Source organism: Colletotrichum acutatum (assembly GCF_030867785.1).
Source record: "Colletotrichum acutatum strain CBS 112980 chromosome Unknown BDZ83scaffold_17, whole genome shotgun sequence".
NCBI classification, from domain to species: Eukaryota; Fungi; Ascomycota; class Sordariomycetes; order Glomerellales; family Glomerellaceae; genus Colletotrichum; species Colletotrichum acutatum.
Window position 1 is genome coordinate 495,244 of NW_026849011.1, and position 19,462 is coordinate 514,705.

The 19,462-nt window shown below is 50.9% G+C and overlaps 9 protein-coding genes across 9 annotated transcripts; 4 read left to right on the plus strand and 5 right to left on the minus strand.

Moving 5' to 3' along the window:
• Positions 1-400: 400 nt before the first annotated feature.
• BDZ83DRAFT_648768 (uncharacterized protein) lies at positions 401-1,245 on the plus strand (the record flags this gene model as incomplete). The annotated part of the gene is made up of 3 exons (XM_060510218.1): positions 401-661; positions 733-794; positions 1,161-1,245. 3 exons carry the CDS (start codon positions 401-403, stop codon positions 1,243-1,245), a joined length of 408 nt encoding a protein of 135 aa, XP_060368568.1.
• Positions 1,246-2,626: 1,381 nt separating this feature from the next.
• BDZ83DRAFT_130129 (uncharacterized protein) lies at positions 2,627-3,745 on the plus strand. Its single transcript, XM_060501204.1, has one exon. The coding sequence runs from the start codon at positions 2,821-2,823 to the stop codon at positions 3,658-3,660; it is 840 nt and encodes a 279-aa protein (XP_060368569.1). The 5' UTR covers positions 2,627-2,820; the 3' UTR covers positions 3,661-3,745.
• Positions 3,746-5,012: 1,267 nt separating this feature from the next.
• BDZ83DRAFT_717097 (2OG-Fe(II) oxygenase) lies at positions 5,013-5,723 on the plus strand (the record flags this gene model as incomplete). The annotated part of the gene is made up of 1 exon (XM_060511910.1): positions 5,013-5,723. One exon carries the CDS (start codon positions 5,013-5,015, stop codon positions 5,721-5,723), a length of 711 nt encoding a protein of 236 aa, XP_060368570.1.
• Positions 5,724-5,846: 123 nt separating this feature from the next.
• BDZ83DRAFT_570467 (hydroxymethylglutaryl-CoA synthase) lies at positions 5,847-7,490 on the minus strand (the record flags this gene model as incomplete). Its single annotated transcript, XM_060504307.1, has 5 exons — positions 5,847-5,984; positions 6,042-6,173; positions 6,230-7,173; positions 7,270-7,372; positions 7,434-7,490. 5 exons carry the CDS (start codon positions 7,488-7,490, stop codon positions 5,847-5,849), a joined length of 1,374 nt encoding a protein of 457 aa, XP_060368571.1.
• A 669-nt stretch (positions 7,491-8,159) lies between these two features.
• Positions 8,160-9,600, minus strand: BDZ83DRAFT_130405 (uncharacterized protein). The gene is made up of 4 exons (XM_060501206.1): positions 9,521-9,600; positions 8,751-9,448; positions 8,446-8,673; positions 8,160-8,380 (listed from the first exon to the last, which is right to left on the minus strand). Exons 2-4 carry the CDS (start codon positions 9,355-9,357, stop codon positions 8,316-8,318), a joined length of 900 nt encoding a protein of 299 aa, XP_060368572.1. The 5' UTR covers positions 9,358-9,448; positions 9,521-9,600; the 3' UTR covers positions 8,160-8,315.
• A 128-nt stretch (positions 9,601-9,728) lies between these two features.
• On the minus strand, positions 9,729-11,721 carry BDZ83DRAFT_130425 (uncharacterized protein). The gene is made up of 5 exons (XM_060501207.1): positions 11,347-11,721; positions 11,174-11,281; positions 10,928-11,117; positions 9,882-10,867; positions 9,729-9,820 (listed from the first exon to the last, which is right to left on the minus strand). Exons 1-4 carry the CDS (start codon positions 11,537-11,539, stop codon positions 10,006-10,008), a joined length of 1,353 nt encoding a protein of 450 aa, XP_060368573.1. The 5' UTR covers positions 11,540-11,721; the 3' UTR covers positions 9,729-9,820; positions 9,882-10,005.
• Positions 11,722-12,007: 286 nt separating this feature from the next.
• On the minus strand, positions 12,008-13,333 carry BDZ83DRAFT_693003 (uncharacterized protein; the record flags this gene model as incomplete). The annotated part of the gene is made up of 1 exon (XM_060511330.1): positions 12,008-13,333. Exon 1 carries the CDS (start codon positions 13,274-13,276, stop codon positions 12,008-12,010), a length of 1,269 nt encoding a protein of 422 aa, XP_060368574.1. The 5' UTR covers positions 13,277-13,333.
• A 270-nt stretch (positions 13,334-13,603) lies between these two features.
• BDZ83DRAFT_749215 (S-adenosyl-L-methionine-dependent methyltransferase) lies at positions 13,604-15,227 on the plus strand (the record flags this gene model as incomplete). Its single annotated transcript, XM_060513736.1, has 6 exons — positions 13,604-13,979; positions 14,042-14,168; positions 14,223-14,424; positions 14,489-14,662; positions 14,713-14,828; positions 14,888-15,227. The coding sequence occupies 6 exons, from the start codon at positions 13,604-13,606 to the stop codon at positions 15,225-15,227; spliced, it is 1,335 nt and encodes a 444-aa protein (XP_060368575.1).
• A 1,470-nt stretch (positions 15,228-16,697) lies between these two features.
• Positions 16,698-19,005, minus strand: BDZ83DRAFT_693004 (cytochrome P450; the record flags this gene model as incomplete). The annotated part of the gene is made up of 6 exons (XM_060511331.1): positions 16,698-17,310; positions 17,373-17,426; positions 17,490-18,112; positions 18,175-18,307; positions 18,370-18,579; positions 18,653-19,005. 6 exons carry the CDS (start codon positions 19,003-19,005, stop codon positions 17,157-17,159), a joined length of 1,527 nt encoding a protein of 508 aa, XP_060368576.1. The 3' UTR covers positions 16,698-17,156.
• Positions 19,006-19,462: the final 457 nt, after the last annotated feature.

Consider the following 19,462-nt stretch of genomic DNA (forward strand, 5'->3'; position numbering starts at 1 on the left):
TTCGCGGTAAACAGCAATAAGCTCCGACCCCCCCAGGGCTCTTCAAGAAACACTGTTTTCACGGGCGCCCCCCCGCACATGTCTGTATGCTCTCAGTGCCCTGAGTGCCTGATTAACAACTGGTCCTGCAGTAGCGGAAGCAGTCGGCCTACAGGCCACCGCTGGACCTGCGGTAGCTCCATCTGCCCTCAGTCCTGACGAGGCCTATGACGCGTTCGGGATTGCCACTTGCCCACTGGCCTCTGCTGCCAGCACTGCCCCAGTGGAGAAACGGAACGGAGGGAATCGCAGATTCGCACTGCGCAGAAAAGACTCTTCCTTGGTATCAGTCCGAGAGGTGAGGGAGAAGGGGGGAGGGATCTTGGACAGCGACCAGGTTGCGTAGTGATTATGTTCCCACATGGTGGACCGGGTCGCCGTATCCGTTACGCTGAGCGGCCTGAACGGGCTTTCGCTGGGTTTAGCTGGGAAGATCCAGACCCCATCGGTTCCTGGCACTCCCACTTTCAAGCACCCCGGCGGCGTACGGGCCGTTGTACGGCAGCGGCACTGGGATCGGAACATGGAAGAAGGAAAAATGGGACGACGTGAGTACGAAGTCTCTAATGAGCTGTGTTGCACTGCCGAGGAAACATCCTGTGAATATTGGAAGGGCAATAAGGTAAGCGAAGGGAGGTGAAGGGGAAGGACTCAGGGAGAGATGGGATGATGCTCCATTGGCACAATGCATAGCAAAACCCAGCCAGGCGCCTCAGTGAACTTGCCTCTTATCCTGATGTTACCCCTCCTGAACGGTATGTATCCGTACGGGCAATCTCCAATTCCTCACTTCACAGATGCTGTAATGTTGTCCCCATCAGGCTGTCTCCATCGGATGATATTGACGATTGTGTGCGTTTATGCTGCATTTCGATGCTCCCGGTTATCGAGTCGTCAACCCTCTTCCGAGAGGCTTGCAGATAAGACCAGAAGACAACTGAGGGGTTTTCGGTTGCCGAACTTTGCATGCTGACAGCAGGTTGAAGGACGAATAGAACGTCGATGAAGGGGTATTGCGACTATAGGGCTTGGATATGTAACGTCATGGAAGGCAAGCAGTGACGACTCTCTTTGAAGTTCGGGGGCGTCAACTCGCCTGTTCACGAACATTTGGGTGAGAGATTTAACTTTATGCACTCGGGTGCCTCCACCGGATCTCCACCAGGTGAAGTCTCTGCTTCGGTCGGAGTCATGGAGAGAAATTGAGAAAAGCAAGAAAGCAGAAGCTGGAGTTGGTACCGTTCTAGACTTCTTATCACGTCTAGAAGTGTTCGAGAAACCTGAATCCGGTACAGCGGACAATAAAATACTGCAGGCAAGCAAGGCAAAACTTTGTGTGATTCTGCAGGTCGGTTGTGGGCATGTGGACGGGCAGCGTCGATCTTCCCGTCATAGCTTGTGCTTCTCTTGAGTGTCCCGTCGTGCAAAGTTGGACTCTCGTGGTACTTTGTGGGTGCCCTGTTTGTGGTCCACCGACCAAGTCCAAGATTTCGTGTTCCGGTTCCAGGTCGAGGTCCAGGTTCCAGGCCCAGGCGCTGGAGCTAAGTTCACTGTTCCTGGCATTTGCGGCAAGCCTCATCCCCTCTCTCACGCAGCCAGAACCTAACGTGCGGGTGTGCCTGGGCGGCGCGCTTTTCCTGCCGGCATTTGTTGGTGTGGGATCCATGGGGGCGTACGGAAGAGGAGGGAACTTTCACTCGACTCGAGAAAGACACTGATGCGTTGTCCAACAGCAACGGGATGTTTTCATCCCAATGTGTGTGTGATGTGGCTTTTTGGCGGTGAATATCCGCATCACCCCAAGATGAGATGGAAATACTTTTGATGACGATCCATCAAACCAAACAAACCCAAGCTTTAGTATCTCATCTTCCCAGTCGATAATCACCCATTGGCAGGTCCGCCGTGTAACGGTCTAGTGATGCTTGGCTTCTGGTTGGCTTGTGAATGGAATGTTACTGCGACCTTGGGGAGGGATTTGCTTGGACTCGAACCTGGGACCAAGCTTTGGCTGGCCGTGGCCCTTTTGGAATTGGCGTGCGGTGAAATTACCTTCCCCACCCCCTTTTCCCGCATCACCGTCCAATCCTGTCCTGGCGCCGGCGGTGCACCATGATCCATCCATGATCCATTTCCCTCCACCATCCGACTTACCCATGTCTCCCTACTGGTTCCTGGCTCCCACACGTCCAGAGGGAGGTGTGTGCATGTCTGCCAGCTGTGCTCTGCGCCTGAGTTGGCAGAGCCAAGCTGGCAAGCAGCGAGAGAAACAGAGATTGTTCCTGGCCCGGCCTGTCTGGCCCTGGAACCAGCGATGCCCCTCTCCACATCGCCTAGCCCTCTCGGTCATCACTTCTGGGCCTTTACCCGTTTTGGTGTCTGTTCCTGGCTAAGCAGGGTTGTTGACGGGTTGTGATGGGCTGTTGATGGTGGATGATAGAGCAGAACGCGACGTCTTGGTGACGACGCCCCTGTCACCACACCAAGTTCCCCCAGCTTGACCATGTCTCTTGCTAACACGCCTCGCAGAAGGGCGCTTCGAATGAGATTATTTCCATCCCTTCAAAATGGCTCTCATCTCCCTCCCTTTTCTGGCACATCCCGGTTTCTGGTCTTTTGACACCATCACTCTCTCTTCAAAACCATCGTCCAAATCCGCGAGTTATCTTGATAACCCGCTGTCACTCTTTTCCGGACGGGTCTAGCAAATAAACACAACTTTTAGCATTCTTAACCACCAACGAGTTTTACGAATCTCTCCACGATCTCCGATAGTTCAAGATGCACTTCACTTCTGCCGTCGTCCTTGCGGCCGCCTTCGCCGGCGTGTCTGCCCACCCTTCTGCCCACAACCACCAGAAGTTCCACGAGCGCCGCAGCGCTGACGCCGTCGAGGAGCGCGACCTAACCTTCATCAAGAACATCCTCCCCTCCACGACCCCCTCTTCCACCTCTGCCGCCCCCTCCGCTACCTCCTCTGCTTCCGCCGGCGGTGTCTACACCCCCTTCTGCAGCGGCTCCAAGAGCAAGCGCGCCACCATCGCCGAGATCGCCTACTCTGGCAACACCGGCACTGAGGACGACTGGGGCTGCAACATGCAGATCATCAACGACGCCAGCGTCTCCCTCTACAACTACACTTCCACCTTCACCGCGAGCGATGCCGACTACTCTTGCTCGTGCTTCAACAAGATCGGCCCCAAGGGTCTGATCGACGGCTGCTGGTTCGCCGCAATCACCTTCACCGTCAAGGAGGGTCAGTCCAAGAACGTCGCCTTCGACGCCGACTCCCAGGGCTCCTGCGCTTGCGGCACCGGCACCACGGTCCCCAAGACCCCCATCGGCCAGTTGGCTGGTACCTGGCTCGAGTTCGACTGGGCCTCCACCCCCAACGGCGGCAACTCCGGTGCCGACGCCTCCGTCCTCGTCGCCGGCTCCCAGAGCATGTCTTACTACGGCATGAAGGTCGCCGCCAACGGCAAGACCTGCTCCTGGGTCAAGTCTGACGGCACCAACGAGGGCGCCTACATGCCCGGCATGGAGGCTGAGGATGGCATCGGCTGCAAGGGCTACTACAAGGGCCACCTGGACGTCACCCTCGGCGACAAGTTCTCCACGTAAGAAAGGTTCATCCTTTTCTTCCGTCTGGTTCCAGTCTTCTTCCCTTGCCTGGGGTGAGTTTTTCGTCGGGGAAAGGGGGTCATCTCACACAACCCACTCAAAAAACCTCGCCACGATGACGAAGCCCAGTAATGGATGTTTTCCTTAATCTTCAGAGCTTCTTGACGGCGCATGGGATACCTCTTTTCTTTCGGGGCACATAGTTTGGATGGTGCGGCCTATTTGCCATTGCCCCTTGTGCCCACCTCCAGTTTTTTCTGCTTTGGACATTTGTGCAGATTTCTCGGGATATGGGAAAAAGCGTTAACGAACAAGACGGTTAGTTTAAAGGGACGCCTTGTTCAACGGAACGGTTACATAAATCTAGTCCCCCTACCTACCCACACATATACCTAGTGTCTGCTGCTTAATGCGACATCAAAAAACTCATCCTTTAAAACCTACTTAAGCTTGCCTCCCCATCTGTGCTCTGCGTTTGTGTATCGTTCATCCCGTCATTCGTCTTAAACTTGATTAGCAGTGGGCTTGCCGTGTCTAGTAAGGCACAGCTGGGAATCAAGCTTCAGAACTGTTTCATCCACGACACGGGATGTCGGCAATGCTTGTAGGACCCGATCGATTCACTCTTATCATCACTTGAGTAATTATTTGGGCACCCCTCACATTTAATGACCAACCGGAAGCAGCTTCCCATACCAGTATGGCTCTCAAGTCCATGAATCTAATGCTGATGTATGCACGACATCTGGCATGCTTCTTGAGTGTTTTGCATTCCATTCTTTCTACCCCGCTGTCCGCAACAGCAAAGAAAATAACCCCACCCCTTGTATTCAGTGACAGTCACAGTCACATGCAGCTTTCAACCCAACGAGAAGCGTTTTCTTTGCCAAGGAACTCATCTGCAGACATCGAAGCTCTCATCGACGGTAGCTAGAGTGGTTGTGACCATTGAGGCTTCCTTCCACGTTCTGGGATTGTCATCAGCGACAGAAACCATTGTCACCTCCATGGCGGTGTTATTGGCGGACTCTTGAGAAACATGTTATTGATACCGAGTATTGATTTCGCAACAAACTCACTTCTAGGACTCTTCTCGTGGCTGTTGTAAGTGATTTTTGAGTGCAATTCCCGTGGCTGACGATCTAAGAATGAGTCTTCTCTTTCCCATCCGTAGCCGCCATGATTTCACGCACGTGCCCCACTTTGGTTCCGTGGTGGTGCCACACTGGACGACTTTTGCCGCTGAGTCAAATTCGGATTCAACATCATCTCAGCCACTTTTGTTATTCAACAACTCTTACTCATTACCACTGGCACGACGAACGGCATTGCATGGCGCTACAGCTTTCGTAATGAATGAACTACCAATTCAGCCCTCGGGCATCTTCTGGCAAGACGACTTCATCACAGCCGAGCATGAGGAAAAGTTAATACACATTTTTCGCAACGAGCTCTCATGGCCAGATCGATCCGGGCGACTGTCTCTTCATTACGGCTATACCTTTGACTACAAAACATTCGGCGTGGACCCCAACATTCCTTTCAACCCTTTTCCGGACTGGCTGGAGCCGTTGATTCCCATACGCGAGGGCAGACCACCGGACCAAGTTTGTCTGCAACACTACCCACCAGGCGCCGGTATCCCGCCCCATGTCGATACTCATTCCGCATATGATCAGTTATATGCGCTGTCTCTGGGATCGCCAGTCATGATGCAGTTCGCATTGCCTCCAGACGAAGGCGAGGAAGGAAGGATAGTGGAGGTAGACCTTACGCCGAGGAGCATGTTACAGATGTCGGGAGACTCGAGGCTACATTGGAAGCATGGCATCAGGAAGCGAAAGACGGACACGTTGCCTGATGGAACGGTGCGGAAGAGGGGAGATCGGTGGAGTATCACGTATCGGTGGATCAGGGAGCCGGCTAATTGCGGCTGTGGGAACGCGAAGCTCTGTGACACAGCGCAAAGGGAATTAGGCATTGAGAAGGAATACCGCTGGAAGAAAGGCGATGAGGATATCGCAGCGGCCGAGGAAGAGAAGACAGAAACCAAAGCTTCATGAAACGATTGGAACTCTATCTTCATTCGTTTTCTATGCAGAATCCTCCCCTTATACACTAAGGCTCTACTAAAGTCGTGGCAGAAACGCTCCGAGACATGAGCTGAGGTTAACAAGTATGGAAGCTCATGGCTTGACAGCATAGAACCTGCGGTAAACATCATCAACTCTCTCCAGATAGTACGTCCCGGGAGCCATGACCTCGATGTTTCCGGCAGGCTCATAGCCTTTGGCGCCATACGCCTTCAATCTGAGAGAGCAGGCCTTCGAATCGGTGGTGAGTGACAGTTCGCAACAGCATTAGATCAGGATTATTCTCACCTCTTCATACTGCTGAGGCGTACAAATCTCACGTTGCTTGAGACGCTTCATGAGATCAATCTTCTGGACCATCTCGCTGAGATCTCCCGTAATTTTGAGCGCATAGAGAGTGCTGGCGATACCGCTGCCATACTAATCCCACGTCTCTTGTCAACAGAGTCCTCACACATGGATAATACAAGACTTACACTGAACATGCCGATAGTCTTCCCGACACTGTCTCTTAGATCGATGTTGCTGATCAAGCTGATGAGAGAACAGTACAGACTAGCCGTGTACATGTTGCCGCATAGAGTGGGAGCGGCAATGCATGGCTCGACTCTCGCTCTGAAGAGATCCTTGGACTGGTTGACAAAGATCTTTTCAAGTTCTTTGCTCTTCAGAGACTCCTCGTAGCTGAGCCCGCGGAGCTCTTCAGACAACGTCGCCTCCCACCTGCTCTTGTCGCTGTCCAGTCGGAAGTCGTTGTAGAGCAGTCGTCCGTACGATTTGCTTACAATCTTGCAGTTAGGGGTGTGGAATGCCATGTAGTCGAATATGTTCAACAGATTGTTAGTATCAGTTTTCGGCCCAAGCCCGTTCGTGCGTTGGTTTGCTGCATCCACCTTCTCACGGAGACGTTGGTAGCAACCATCCAGCGCCGACATGTACGACCGAAGCGACTCATGTCCATTGACCAGAGGGAACTCTGCCTTGAGATCAGGCTTGTAGAAGTCGTAAGCATGGGTCATGAAGGTTCCCTTGAGCGCCGGCTCCATCGAAAGCAGCGCATCAGGGCCCACGAGCATAGCAACACAACCGGCACCGCCCGTGGGCCGAGAGGCGGGCTCGTTGTACAAAGCAATATCGGACGCCACAACGATAGCGTTGCGGCCGTCCCACGATCGGGACTCGACCCAGTTGACGGCGTTGAATAAGGCGCTCGTGCCACCGTAGCATGCGTTAATGGTGTCGATGCCCTCCAGGCTGGTGTTCCCAGCAGGCTCGAAGAGCTGGGTCAGCACTGTCTTGACAGACTTGGCTTTATCGATCAAGGACTCTGTGCCAACTTCGAGGCGACCGATCGAGTTGGGGTCGATATTATACTTTCGCATGAGCGAAGATACAGCAGTGAGAGCCATGGAAGATGCATCTAAGCTGGTCAGTAGCTATCGCTGATATGGAAGACGCCAGGCCAGACCACAGAACCCTGCCGCAGTTAGAGTACCTCGGACGGGGAGTAACTTACCCTCACGGTCGTTGCAGAAGTTCATGTATTTGAGGCCCAAGCCAATGGTGTATTTACCCGCCGAGACGCCTTGGTGCTGCTCGAAGAGAGACTGATCCAAGCACTGGAGTGATTGCCATCAGCTGTAATAGGTAATATAGGAAATTGTAGAAAGAGATGCGCACCTGTCCAGGGACGTAAATTTCCATGGCTTGGATGCCAACATTCTCAGGGTATGCCATCGCGAATACCGAAACTTGTTGCTCCCAAACAGAGAGTGTAGATGTAAATGAATGGAGATATTCAAAGTATGAGATTCAAATGATAGATGCAGTACTGTGTTGATATGATAACAAGACTTGTCACTTTAAACCTCGGGCACTTGAACAGTTGAGGTCGTAGATTTCATATATACACAGATTGGACTACACTGACAGGAGCATGATGTTGAGCTGAACCCGATTTCGGCATCTCGAAAGCCTGAAGCACAGCCCCTGAAATGATCTGGAGTGTCGAGATCGATATCATCCGATTGTTTCCCCATGACCAGCTGAATGTCTAGTTCGACAGCCTTCTCTGTCATCCAACTCAGCCTTCTCGATAAGATGAATGGTGGCTTCTTCTGCGAAAATAAGCTTGTTCTGGAAACACAAGTCTTAGCGCACCCTGACAAGCTGAAGCCATCGGTTGATACTTGTGTTCTACCACCTAGAGTCCGTTCAACTGTCCGCTATCCCACCAACTCAAGTGGATAGAGAGACCAGCAAAGATGCCGATTCGTTCATTGTTTTCGTTTTTTGATCCTTCGGAACTGCTTGTGAACTGAACCTGTCATTTCATGGATCCTATGCCATGTTTCAGCATGGGTATTTCTGATGGTTGTGAAAACCGTTGGGAACTTTTGCTCAGGAACCAGTCAGCCGGACCAATCCGCAGTCCGTGGTGCCTTTTACTACGGATGCATCCGTCACCCCACATCATAGGTAGTCTTTCTGCGCCTCCACGGATTGAACAGCTACCCCATTGCCAAGCTTTCCGCGAGAGCCGTGCCGTTATGACGCGAAATGTCAGACTTCTCCCTGGCACAATCGAGATGCAAAGGCTTGCAGGGCGTGGTTCATGGCATTCGTGTCTACGCGTCGAGCGTGGCTTAGCAAATAGATAAGCGAGAAAAACAGGGGAAACAAAAGTACTCACAAGGCCACACCCACTGCCCCAACAACACTCGGTAGTGAAACAGGGCTCGGGAAACTAGATCCGAACGGTCTCCATCGAACGAGATGCACTGCTCATCTAGCTCCTTCAGAATGTCTTGAAACAAGTGGTCGATGGCTTCCAAGCTTTCTTTCTCTCCCTCTAGCACAGAGGCAGAAGGTGGTAATGTGAGACTTTGCCGAAGACTCAGCCACCATGAGATAATCAGCGCTAAGCGGAGAAGGACGAACATGTCACTCATCAGCTGCTCAACTCTTGAGATGACGATCCGGAACATGATTGCTTACCAGTCTCGTATGCGACCATTGGACCAAGCCCACCGAATTCGAATGCCGCCTTCCGCTGCCTATGAGCGGCGCCTGTTACGGTATCCGCCAACCAAGAAGTTGCAGCGTACTTGATGACAACCAGAATCTTCTTATCAGTTGGAATATTGGGGACTGCCAGATGACATTCAGGTTCTTTAGCAATTCTCTTCAAAATCTGGAGTTCCTGTCCCATATACAGATGATGGTGGGCAGAGTTGAGCAGAGACAGACAGTCCGACATCAAGGGATCGCTCTTTATGCTATGCGTGCCTTCAGCGTGAGGGTGACTGCGCCATAGAGTCTCCCATGCTTGAAGGCTCCTCTCCATCTTTGCACAGTACTCACGGTCAAGGATGGGGGCCATTTCAGGAGAGTACCGTTCTCTGGCACAAATGTTGGCTACGAGAGCACCGATCAACGTGAGGAGTCCGAACGAGCTCATGGGTACCGCGGGGAACTCGCCAGTGAAGACTCGTCTCGAGGTTTCGACGAGATTCACTGGCTTGTATGCCTGCCATTCTTTGTTATGGGCCCATTCTTTGGCTGACGGTGCTCGCCAGAGGCTGTCGTTTGAGGGTACGATCATTTCAGCTGTAACTTGAGGCGCTGCGATACATGTTGATTCAGGGTCGAGGAGCGATATGGCAGCGTTCAGAATGCAAGTCCAGCTTGCGAGTCTGTGTATAGAAATGCGGGTAGTTAGATGTCGTATTGCATCGATGGAGTACCAGATGCTCACTGTCACTGACCTGCTTAGCGTCTCAATGAAGATCCAGTCCTTCCAGTCCGACTCCTGAGCTGACTGGACCCCGCGAACTTGAATTTCTACCGCGCGCAATAACTTCAAAGTATCAGTACGAGGTGACTATTAGAGTATCCCAGAGCCGTATCAAAAGCGCCTAACTTACATCTGTCACAAGCGAGAATTGTCGTTGCGCTTGTCGCGTATACCTGGAGTTAGCTGAAAAGGCTCCGAATTGAATACATAAAAGGGCAGTCTGTATCGGCCACAATTCTGAAATAGAGCTCTGCAAGAGATCTTGCTCGTACTGGGGACAGAATCAGAACCTAGCACTGACAGACAAAAGACGCAAACGTTGAGGTACGCACCTGAGCTAGGAGATGGCAGGAAGCTTCATAGGCCTTAGAGGCAGGACCATGCTCTGATACAATACAGCCACCGATGGCCAGCATCGCCAAAAGCAAAGATGCTGCAAGATGGCGTGGCAACCAGTTAGCTAGGTCTCTTTCCTGACTGCTGGCTGTGTTGCCTACCTGGAGTAGCCGAAATAATGAAGGTCGAGCGATGCACTATGGGCGTATGTATGTCAAAGTGCTCGAAGTACGCATTGATCCAACGTAAAATCTGACTGTGACTTAGACAGCCAGTGTCTGAGGTACTGATTGTATTGCCCTTTGCCTTGGCGAAAGCGTTGTTGACTGCAATAGCATCGTCGTCGGAGCATCTGAAAAGATGCGGTGTGTCACGGGAAGGTCGGTATTGAGGTAGGCTCTCGGGAGCGTCGAAGAATAGTGAGACTGGTACCACATGCCGACTTGGGTCTAAGAGGATGCATGTGTCTTCAGAAGGGGGTGAGATGACGGTGTTGGCATTAAAGTCAAACATCAAGTCTGTGACGCCCCTCATGTCGAAATCGCCCGGGTTGATCTCAGATATGAATGTGTCCCCAAGCATCAAAAAGTCGGGGATATCGACATGCTGTTCTCCTGAGCCAGGATTGTTCTCAGATGTAGTGGATTCGGGGTTATCTAGAGAGGCTGTTTGGTTGAGTCGATCTATCTCGTTAACTTGCTGAGCGGAGATGGTGGTATCCGGAGCAACATGAGCCTTGCTTATGGCAAGACCCTGATCCGCGTTCGATAGAGGCGAGCTCAACTCGGATTCGGCGGTATCTTCATCTCCTGATTGGCGAACTACGATGGCATCATGACTAGAACCACCGGACTGAGACACAGCCAGATGCACAATGCTGATCTCATCTGTTTGGCTCCGAATAACATCAGAATTCTCCGCAGCAATCAGACCTTTACTTTGTTGCTGATTGTGATCAACTGGCCGACAGTTGGCTTCCAGCCTGAGAATCCCCTGTAAGTTCTTATGGCCGGGACTTGAATGCACTTCATTCCTGACTTACATCAAAGCATCGTCTACGGTCACTTGAGAATCGTTTTCTGTTGAGGTCTGGATGCGGCTCTCTTCATGTTGCAACCTCGGCGAACCTTGAGGAGGTTTCCCTGGGCACTTCTTTTGATGTCGACGCAGGACATCCGTTCTGCCAAAACTAGCACCGCAGGGGGGACATTTGAATGGCTTCCGATTCTCATCTAGTCCCGAGCGTTAGCTGAACGACGCGACGGATGAGTTGACCAGTCCACCTTACGTGATGCAACGTGTCGTATCAGATGCTCCGCCCTGATAAATGTTTTCTGGCAATAGGTGCACGTATGTGGACGCGGACGTCCCGGCTGTGCTTGGCCATCTTCACTTGCTTCATGTTTAGAGTGTATTAGCAGACAGCTCTTACGTCACCAAAAGAGGCGGACCGGTGCTCACAGCTTCTTACTCCCCGCCTAAAGGCCGACTTCTTCGTCTCTCGTGGAGACGCCCGGGCGGTGTCTCGTTGGCGACTCATTTCCGCTAACACAGCTTCTGTCCCGTCTCTTCTGTCGTCCTCATCTCTCCTCCCAGATGCAAATGTAAGTAGGGATGTTACTGGCGAATCAGAAAAGATGGAAGTTGTCTTCATCGCTTTCGGCAACTGAAGGAACGGACATGGAGTTTGCGGGGATCCGTGACGCTAGGACTTGCTGTAGGTAGGCGGTGCTGATTCAGGCCTGACTCAACAGGTGTATCCGTACGGATAGATGGGGCGCTTTCTGAAGGGCTGCTGTTCTTGCATTGCAAGATGCCTAGGAAACTACTTGTCGCTAATGTCTCGGCTTTGCAGCAGTGTGTTTGCGCGGGTTGGCCGGAAGTTGGCCGGAAGTCAGTCACCGCTAATCCCTCCAGCCTTGGTACTTGGGTCAAGTCGAAATCTGAGACTGTTGATGAGGAGATCTTTTACTCATTTACTCATCTTAGCAGTCAATCTTGACGCGAATAAAATTTCCATGGCATCATATGATCAGAGCACGAGTTAGTGTGACATAGATAATTGATTCAATGCCTTGTTTGCGACGACTACATACAAGTACATTAAGTCTAGTCCGCTCTGTCAACAACTGCTAACGTTAAGCCTCTGCTTGATAATCTCTGACACCTCATCCCACTTCTCATCGACCAATCTTTCGGCATCATTTTTCCAAAGATAGAGATTCTGCATCATGGTTGCGTTGATATCAAATTCCTCCTTGAAACCATTGCTGTCCTCATCGTGCAAGTTGTGCCATATTTCTCTCTGCTTGATCCCAGTCGCCTGTGCTTCAGCAACGTAGTCGTGTCGGATTTCGAAGTAGGTGTGCAGGGCCAAGGGGATATTGCCTGCGCATTTTGAGAGACATTTGGCTATGGTGGCTCCGTCTTCGATGGCTTGGCTTGCACCTTGAGTCGAAGTGGGAAGAAAGGGGTGTGCAGCATCTCCCATCAACGTAACTAGTGCGGAGTCTGCGACCCATTTGTCGAGGCAAGGGCGGTACACGAGCTTCCAGTCAATGACTGAAGGCATCTTTTCCCACACTCTTCTGACAGCAGGATCCCATCCTTCTAAACATGCCAGTACATCTTCTTTGGTGGCCTCTTTAGTCCAACTCTCCGCGACGTCGCCGACGTCTTTGTGAGTCAAGACCGCATTGATCTCTTTCCCACCCTGCAGAGTGCTAATGAACCCATGCGAGTCTTTGGCCAGAAACAATCGGATTGTATCCCCATCGCTGAGGAATTTGCGGGTCAAAGGGTCATCGCGAAGAAGGTCACCGCTCATGAACGACCGGTAGATGGCGTATCCGCTTGCTTGAGGTTTATCTTCATAACCCAGCACAGTCGCGCGTCCCTTGCTTCTGACGCCGTCCGCGATGATGACGACATCTGACTGAATTTTTTCTCCTGAGGAAAGGGTTATGCTAGGTTGACTGGGATCGTAGACTTCGACTCGCTCGCCAAGCCGGATTTTGACACCCTGTTCAAGAGCGAAGTCCTTCATGATGAGGTGGAAGTCGCCCCTGTGACCGATGATTTGGCGGCACCCGTAATTCTCCACGGATTTGCCAATCTGGTCGTCGATACCAAGGACTTTGTCGGAAGAATCGAAGTTATAGATGCGCATCTCGGTACTTTGACTTGCAATTGGCTCCATCTTGTAACCGACCCCCCAACGATAAAGAAGCCTTGCCGAATTTGAACCAAATCCGATACTATCCCCAAGCCGTAGGAATTCTTTCAGTTGATCAACTATCAAGACATTATAGCCTTGACGACGACACGCGATGCCGCATGCTAGACCTCCAAGGCCTGCGCCAACAATCGTGACTTTCAAGGGATGAGCCATGAGGAAGGAGTTTAGGGGAATTGATACTGACGGAAAGGGGTCAAACACAAAGAAGCGATGAGATCTGATGTCGAATTTAGCTCCAGAGTGGTCCTTCGATGTTGCTTTAAACCATCTTCAAACAAGCCATTCGAAGTTGTTGACTTACATGCCTTGTGGGGTAGCCGTTCTACCCCACAAGGCATTGGTTTGCCCCCTCCACATGCACAGGAAGTCTTTGGGTACATGAATAGATGGCGTCGTCGGCCTGATGAAAGAGCATTCGAGTTTCCTTGCTATAGTAAATATCCCAACTCACCTGGTTCCGGAAGACCCTGTACATCAATCATGTCCTTCCTCCAAAACCTTCTTCAATCTCTGCGGGACAACATTGCTGTTCTCGAACATGAGGTCCAACAACACGACTTAGGAACCCCCCAAGTGTGGGACTCAAAAGCTTCTACAAAGTTTGACGACCCCGAGCATTTGATCTCTTGGCAAGCATTTGAGGCTATTGAGAAGATCCGCGTAGACGTTCGCGCTCTCGATGCAGCAGTTACACCCAACCACATCAAGCTGCTTGAGATGGGTTTGCAACCAGCGCGGACGAGTGCACTCAATGTGGCAGTGTCCCTTGGTATCACCGATGCGATCAAAGATCTTGGGGGTGATGCGAAGCTTGAGGATTTAGCTCGCCGACTGAATGTCAATGAGCAGAAACTAGGTACATAAGCAGCCTGTCCTACGCCGCTTCTAACGTCCAAAGTCCACTAATCATCATTCCAGGAAGGGTCTTGAGGACATTGACTACTGAGTATATCTACCAAGAAAAGAAGCCAGATGTTTTCAGCAATACGCGACATAGTAAGACTCTCGAAAAGGAAGGCAGTGCTGCTCAATTCCTGTCCCTCTTGTAAGCTCCAATCACGGCCCTGGGTGTCCATTATCAGTGATCTAACAAGCGAAGAGCGGACGAGGGCTTGAGGAGCTCTGCAGGTCTGCTGTCTCATATGACAGACACCAAGACCAAAGACTCTTATCTGGCCACAGATGCTCCTTTTTGTTCTACAGTGGCACAGAATGGCGAAACATTCTTCGAACATATTGGCCATCCCGAGAACGCCAGGGCTGCGCTTAAGGTGGTCAAGGGTGTTGTACCATGGCTGAATGTGAGTGTGCCCCAGTATACATGCCATCAAATCTGACTTAGGCTTATTGATACGTCCGTTATAGAGGACAACTAGGCCAGCGCTTCTCAATGACTACCCCTGGCATAAAAAGCCCAAAGCTCGAGTTGTGGATGTTGGGTGCGGACCAGGTGACAGCGGATTTGACATCATGAGGCATAATCCGGAGCTTCATTGGACCTTTCAGGACCTTCAGCCCGCCATCGAGAGCCTGAAGACTGTGAGTTGCACGTGGCTTAGAACTTAAGCCTGTATTGACGTCTCAAGCAGAATCTGCCCGAGGATATTGCACAAAGAGCTGCCGAAGGGAAAGTCGAATGTGTCGTACAGGACTACTTCGAAGACAATGTAGCTGAGGGTGACATATGGTATCTCAGAGGAGTTCTGTGAGTAGTATCTGAACATGGTATGAGCCGCACCGCTATAGCGTTCTGACAACTCTTAGACGTGAGTATGATGACGAAGACGCTATCAAGATACTTACCAAAGTTGCGAACTCTATGAGAAAAACTCCAGGCTCACGAATGGTGATCAACGAGATCTGGAACTCAAGTCCACTCATCGTCAGCAATCATGATGCGGCCCCGTCTACTCTGACACCTCGCCAGCAGTCAAGGCTTCCGGACCTTGCCAACTTGATGATATGGAATACTTTGTTCTTCTTCGGCGGTAAGGAGAGATCGGTGCCAGACCTCGAGTTGATTCTTGGGAAAGCAGGTTTGAGAATCAGCCGGTTCTTCCAATTTCGCACAATCACTACCATGGTAGAGTGCTCGCTAGTCTAGAGGGTATGATTGCACGCTCATACCTCAGCAGCAGTAGGATATCATCCGATAGTTTTAGTGTACGTATAAACAAATTGAGACTTGTAAAGCCCCTATTTCTATCTCTATCTTGCCTATACTCTGTATAAGTACCATTCAACAAGATTCTAAGATAATCTTGAGTAAGTGGCTCCTGCATTCATAGCTTCAGATTGCAAGATGAAATGCATGAGCTTGAATACAACGACAATCTTGCCGATGTCCACTAACCAAATTAGCGCGGAGTGCTTGTAGCGTTGTCATTCAAAAGCTTCCATCAATATTTTGAAACTCAAGAAAGATTAAAAAAAAATTGAAAAGAAATCAGATGAAATAGAAGAGTTAGACTTGGGTATTATGCTAGATTGAGTCTGCTGATTCTACAGTTTTGGGTTGCATCATTGGCACATATCCCGCCATCGACGTAGGAACTCTAATGGCTGATTAATGCCAAAGATGCAAGGTAACCCGTCGGCTACATAATCAGGCCAAAGCGATGGACCTTCCCAGAATAAAGGCTCCTACTAAGTTGTTCAAAGCTTAGACCATGTGCTTACTCGAGTTGATCTTGGAACGATTTATGCGAGACTAGAACTTGAGATCTTTGAACCAGTGACCCTTGCGTGGGGTAATTACTTTGGTCCTTCCAGATGTCCGGGCTTGATTCCATATCTGTGCTAGAGACATGCAGACGCGATGCGCGCAGACCGGCTGAAGTTAGTAAATAGGATGGATCTACATCTTTGACTCAAGCTCCATTGAAGACACAGCATACTCCGTCGTTATGCCCTTCCTATCCTTAAGGTTCTTTCTTCGGCTCTTAGAACGATTCCTTCGCCGCGGTGGCTCCATGGTATTCATAATCAAAGCCGGTCATAAAGCAAATGACTCGGTCGTCATTGATCAGCTACCTAACTTAGGTAGGTAAACTAGGATCCCAATGCACAGCTGTCCTCAACATCTCGATCCCGGTTCTTCTGCCTCTGGGTAAGATCTGGTCTCCTCGGGCCCAATTTCGATGCCGAAGCCCCTCCCAACTTCCGAGTCTCTCGAAATCGTCTCCCCCACTGAGTGGAGAAATCCTGTACCCAAAAGATATCGAGCGGACTATGCCGACGGTCATCTTCTCCAGGCCCCCTACCCCCGCGCGACCTCTGGCTCGATCAATATGTCTCGTATTAACTACCCCACTGTGGACATGAAATAAGCTTTCTGGTGCCATTTGCTTGCTCCACGCCGAATCAACCGGGTCCATGCTACTGAGACGTCAACGTCGGTCCGTCGGTATAGCATGCAACAGACCCATGATGGGGGTGTAATCAGGGCAGATAAATCGCTCGCACTTTGTAAAATCCTTCACGAATAAGCTTTTCACATGCATTTCGTTGCAGAATGGAACATGGTTACTGTCTTATGAACGGAGTTTTCCCGCCACATAGTGTCCCAGAACCCCCTCGACGTCGTTAAGCTGGTGGTGATTGCTGGGACTGGGGTACTTTGCAAGTTCTTCCTGTCCTAGTCTCCCCGAGCTGTTGAATGCAACATAGCCGGTGGGAGCGTTGATTCTTGCAGTCTCTCAGACAAAGTCTTTTTTCCGTGATAACCGCTCCCAGGGACTCAAGGGGTTGGCCAAGTTCCGCAAGACACAGACTAGTTGATTCTTCAACTCTTACGCACCTTCAATGCAACCACTCAATGTTATTCAATCTCCGTCGTCTCTAGATCGTAGGTTTCCCGTAGATCGATGCCTTGAACTCAGTTGTTCCAAAAAGCAATCGCTTGAACGCATTTCTTACTATCTCAAGCCCCGCTACTCCGTTCCAGAGAGACCAAACGTGAAATACTTTCCAATCTGAATGCCAAAAGTCATGCGTTGTGAACGTTTCGTCGTAAGAGTCTGGTGACCTGTACTCAGTTCCTCGGCTTGAGAACAACTTTCCAGTGACCAGTAGCAAACTGCATGGTGATGTACTGGCGGAAGTCTATGTCTTGACCCGGAACTTCGAGCACATCAAATCTTTGTAGGAGATTGGCGGCAACCATTCTCATCTCGGCCCACGCAAAACTTTGTCGCCTCCATTAGCACAGTCGCCGGACAATAACGGAATGCTCTGCAGCTTAGCTTACTTGATACCAATGCACGAATGCTTGCCTCCAGAAAAGGGGTAGTACGCGTCCATACTAGAGGCTTTGTTAGATTCCTTACCAAGACTGTGTACTCGGGAGGGAAGCAATGAGACGTACTCAGGTGCGGGTGCCCCGTCTCGCTTGTCATTCGATAGCCACCTCTCGGGCCAAAACCGTTCTGCCTGGGGCCAGAAAGCCTCGTTGCGGTGTAGATCGCGGTACGAAGCCGAGACTACAGTGTGAGGCGGCAGATCATAGCCACAGAGGTTGATCCACTGGTTGCCAGTGCGGCGGCCCATCTCCGATGCAATGGGATGCAAGCGAAGGTTCTCCTTGATGCAGGCCTCGAGATACTCGTATTCCTCCTCGTTGCGAACCGATTTGCTAGTCACAATCTCGTCGTTGAAGCCCTTGGACGGGAGAGAGGCAAACAACTTGGCGCGGACGTCGGGGTTACGGGCAAGCTCAAGGAAGAGGCAGCCGATGGTGCCGGATGTTGTCTCGGAACCGGCAAGGAGGATCTCGGCCATTTGGTCGACAATATCGCGGGCAGACATGCTGGTGCCAGTGTCTGGCTTTTTGCCCTCTTCGATGAGGTGCTGGAGGAGGTCTCGGCGCTCGACGTCCGAGGTGCGCTTGCGTCGTTGGACCACGGCGTCAATTGCTGTGATCATCTCGGCGGGCCAGTCGAATTGTAGGTCGATTCCCAGGGCTCGGAAGAATTTCTTGACGTATACAGTCTTTGCACAAGTTAGCTTTTAAGAGAACGAGATATTCCATTTGCAATTCAGGATCGACTTACCTGGTATCGCTTGCTGAGACCATCAAAAATGGAGCGGGGGATAGACTTCCAGATTTTCTCGTCGACTCCATCTTCGATTAAGCTGTCGGGGTTGGTCTGTCCAAACCCCTTGCCGAATGAACACTCTCCCATACTGTTACCCAAGTAAGAAGATGCGCAAGAGAAACCGAGATGTATGCGGAATTATTGGCTTACATGTCAAGGGCCACGTTATGAAGGTCGTCCATCAAGTCGACTTCGATACCCTTCTTTGCATGGTATACCGGATCCTCGTTGATCTGCGTCTGGTACTTGTTCAGGACATCGCGAACAGTGCTCTTGAAGAACATCTCAAGGTTATCAATGTAGTTGACCGTAAACGCCGGAGACAAGAATCGCTTAAGGCGCCTGTGCGGCTCTTGACGACTTTTTCCAAAGGCGTTGGGTTAGGCTCATGTTGCAAGTGCATATTGCGGGCAGAAAATAGGGAACGACTTACATCTCGCCAAACAGTCCGGGACTGAACTTGTCTCTGGAGATTTCGGCATACATGGCAACTTTGGGAAGGTCCGTCTTGACCAAAATCTGCTTCATGGCCTCTTTGTCGGAGATCCAGACCTGTCGAGGACCGAGTCGGACAATTGTCCCATACTTGTTGTGGCTTTTCTCTACCAACTTCCAGATGGTACCGGTTGAGAAGAGATAGCGTAGATGCAATGTCGTGAGAGGAGCATACCACGGCCCAGGGAGTTTCCTCAGAGGAGACTTGAGAGCCTTGATCTTCTGTTTGAGTTGAAGACCGCCGAGGACTACAACTAAGAAGTAGATGGCGAGTATGTAAGCCGACGCCATATTGTCGCCGTTGTTGATCGACTTGATCAGGGCAAGATACTAGCAATGCTTTGTCACAAATGAATGACTGATGAATGATGAGATGACAGGTTTGAGACAACAAGAGAACAGAAGTACATAACAGTCTTTCACAGGAAGCGGACAATGATCTTCTATCACATGAGACCTGGAGCCATCTCCTCGGGATGATATAAGACGAACACACACAAGTCTGTGAGAGCTCTTTCGTAATCCAGACCCCCTGCTCGCTCCGGTGCGTCCTGCTGAGAAGTTGCGCAAGCCAGCCCAGACCGGAGACTACGTACGGTACGTGGCTGGACTTGCACAATAGTCGAAAGCTCCTTTGACTCGCACGACTCAGTTCAAATGTACATGTAGCCATCGCCAGCCTGCGAGGCTGTCGTGAATATGCTGCGCGCACTGTTTCAAGCTGTGTAAACTCTATTATATTAACTCA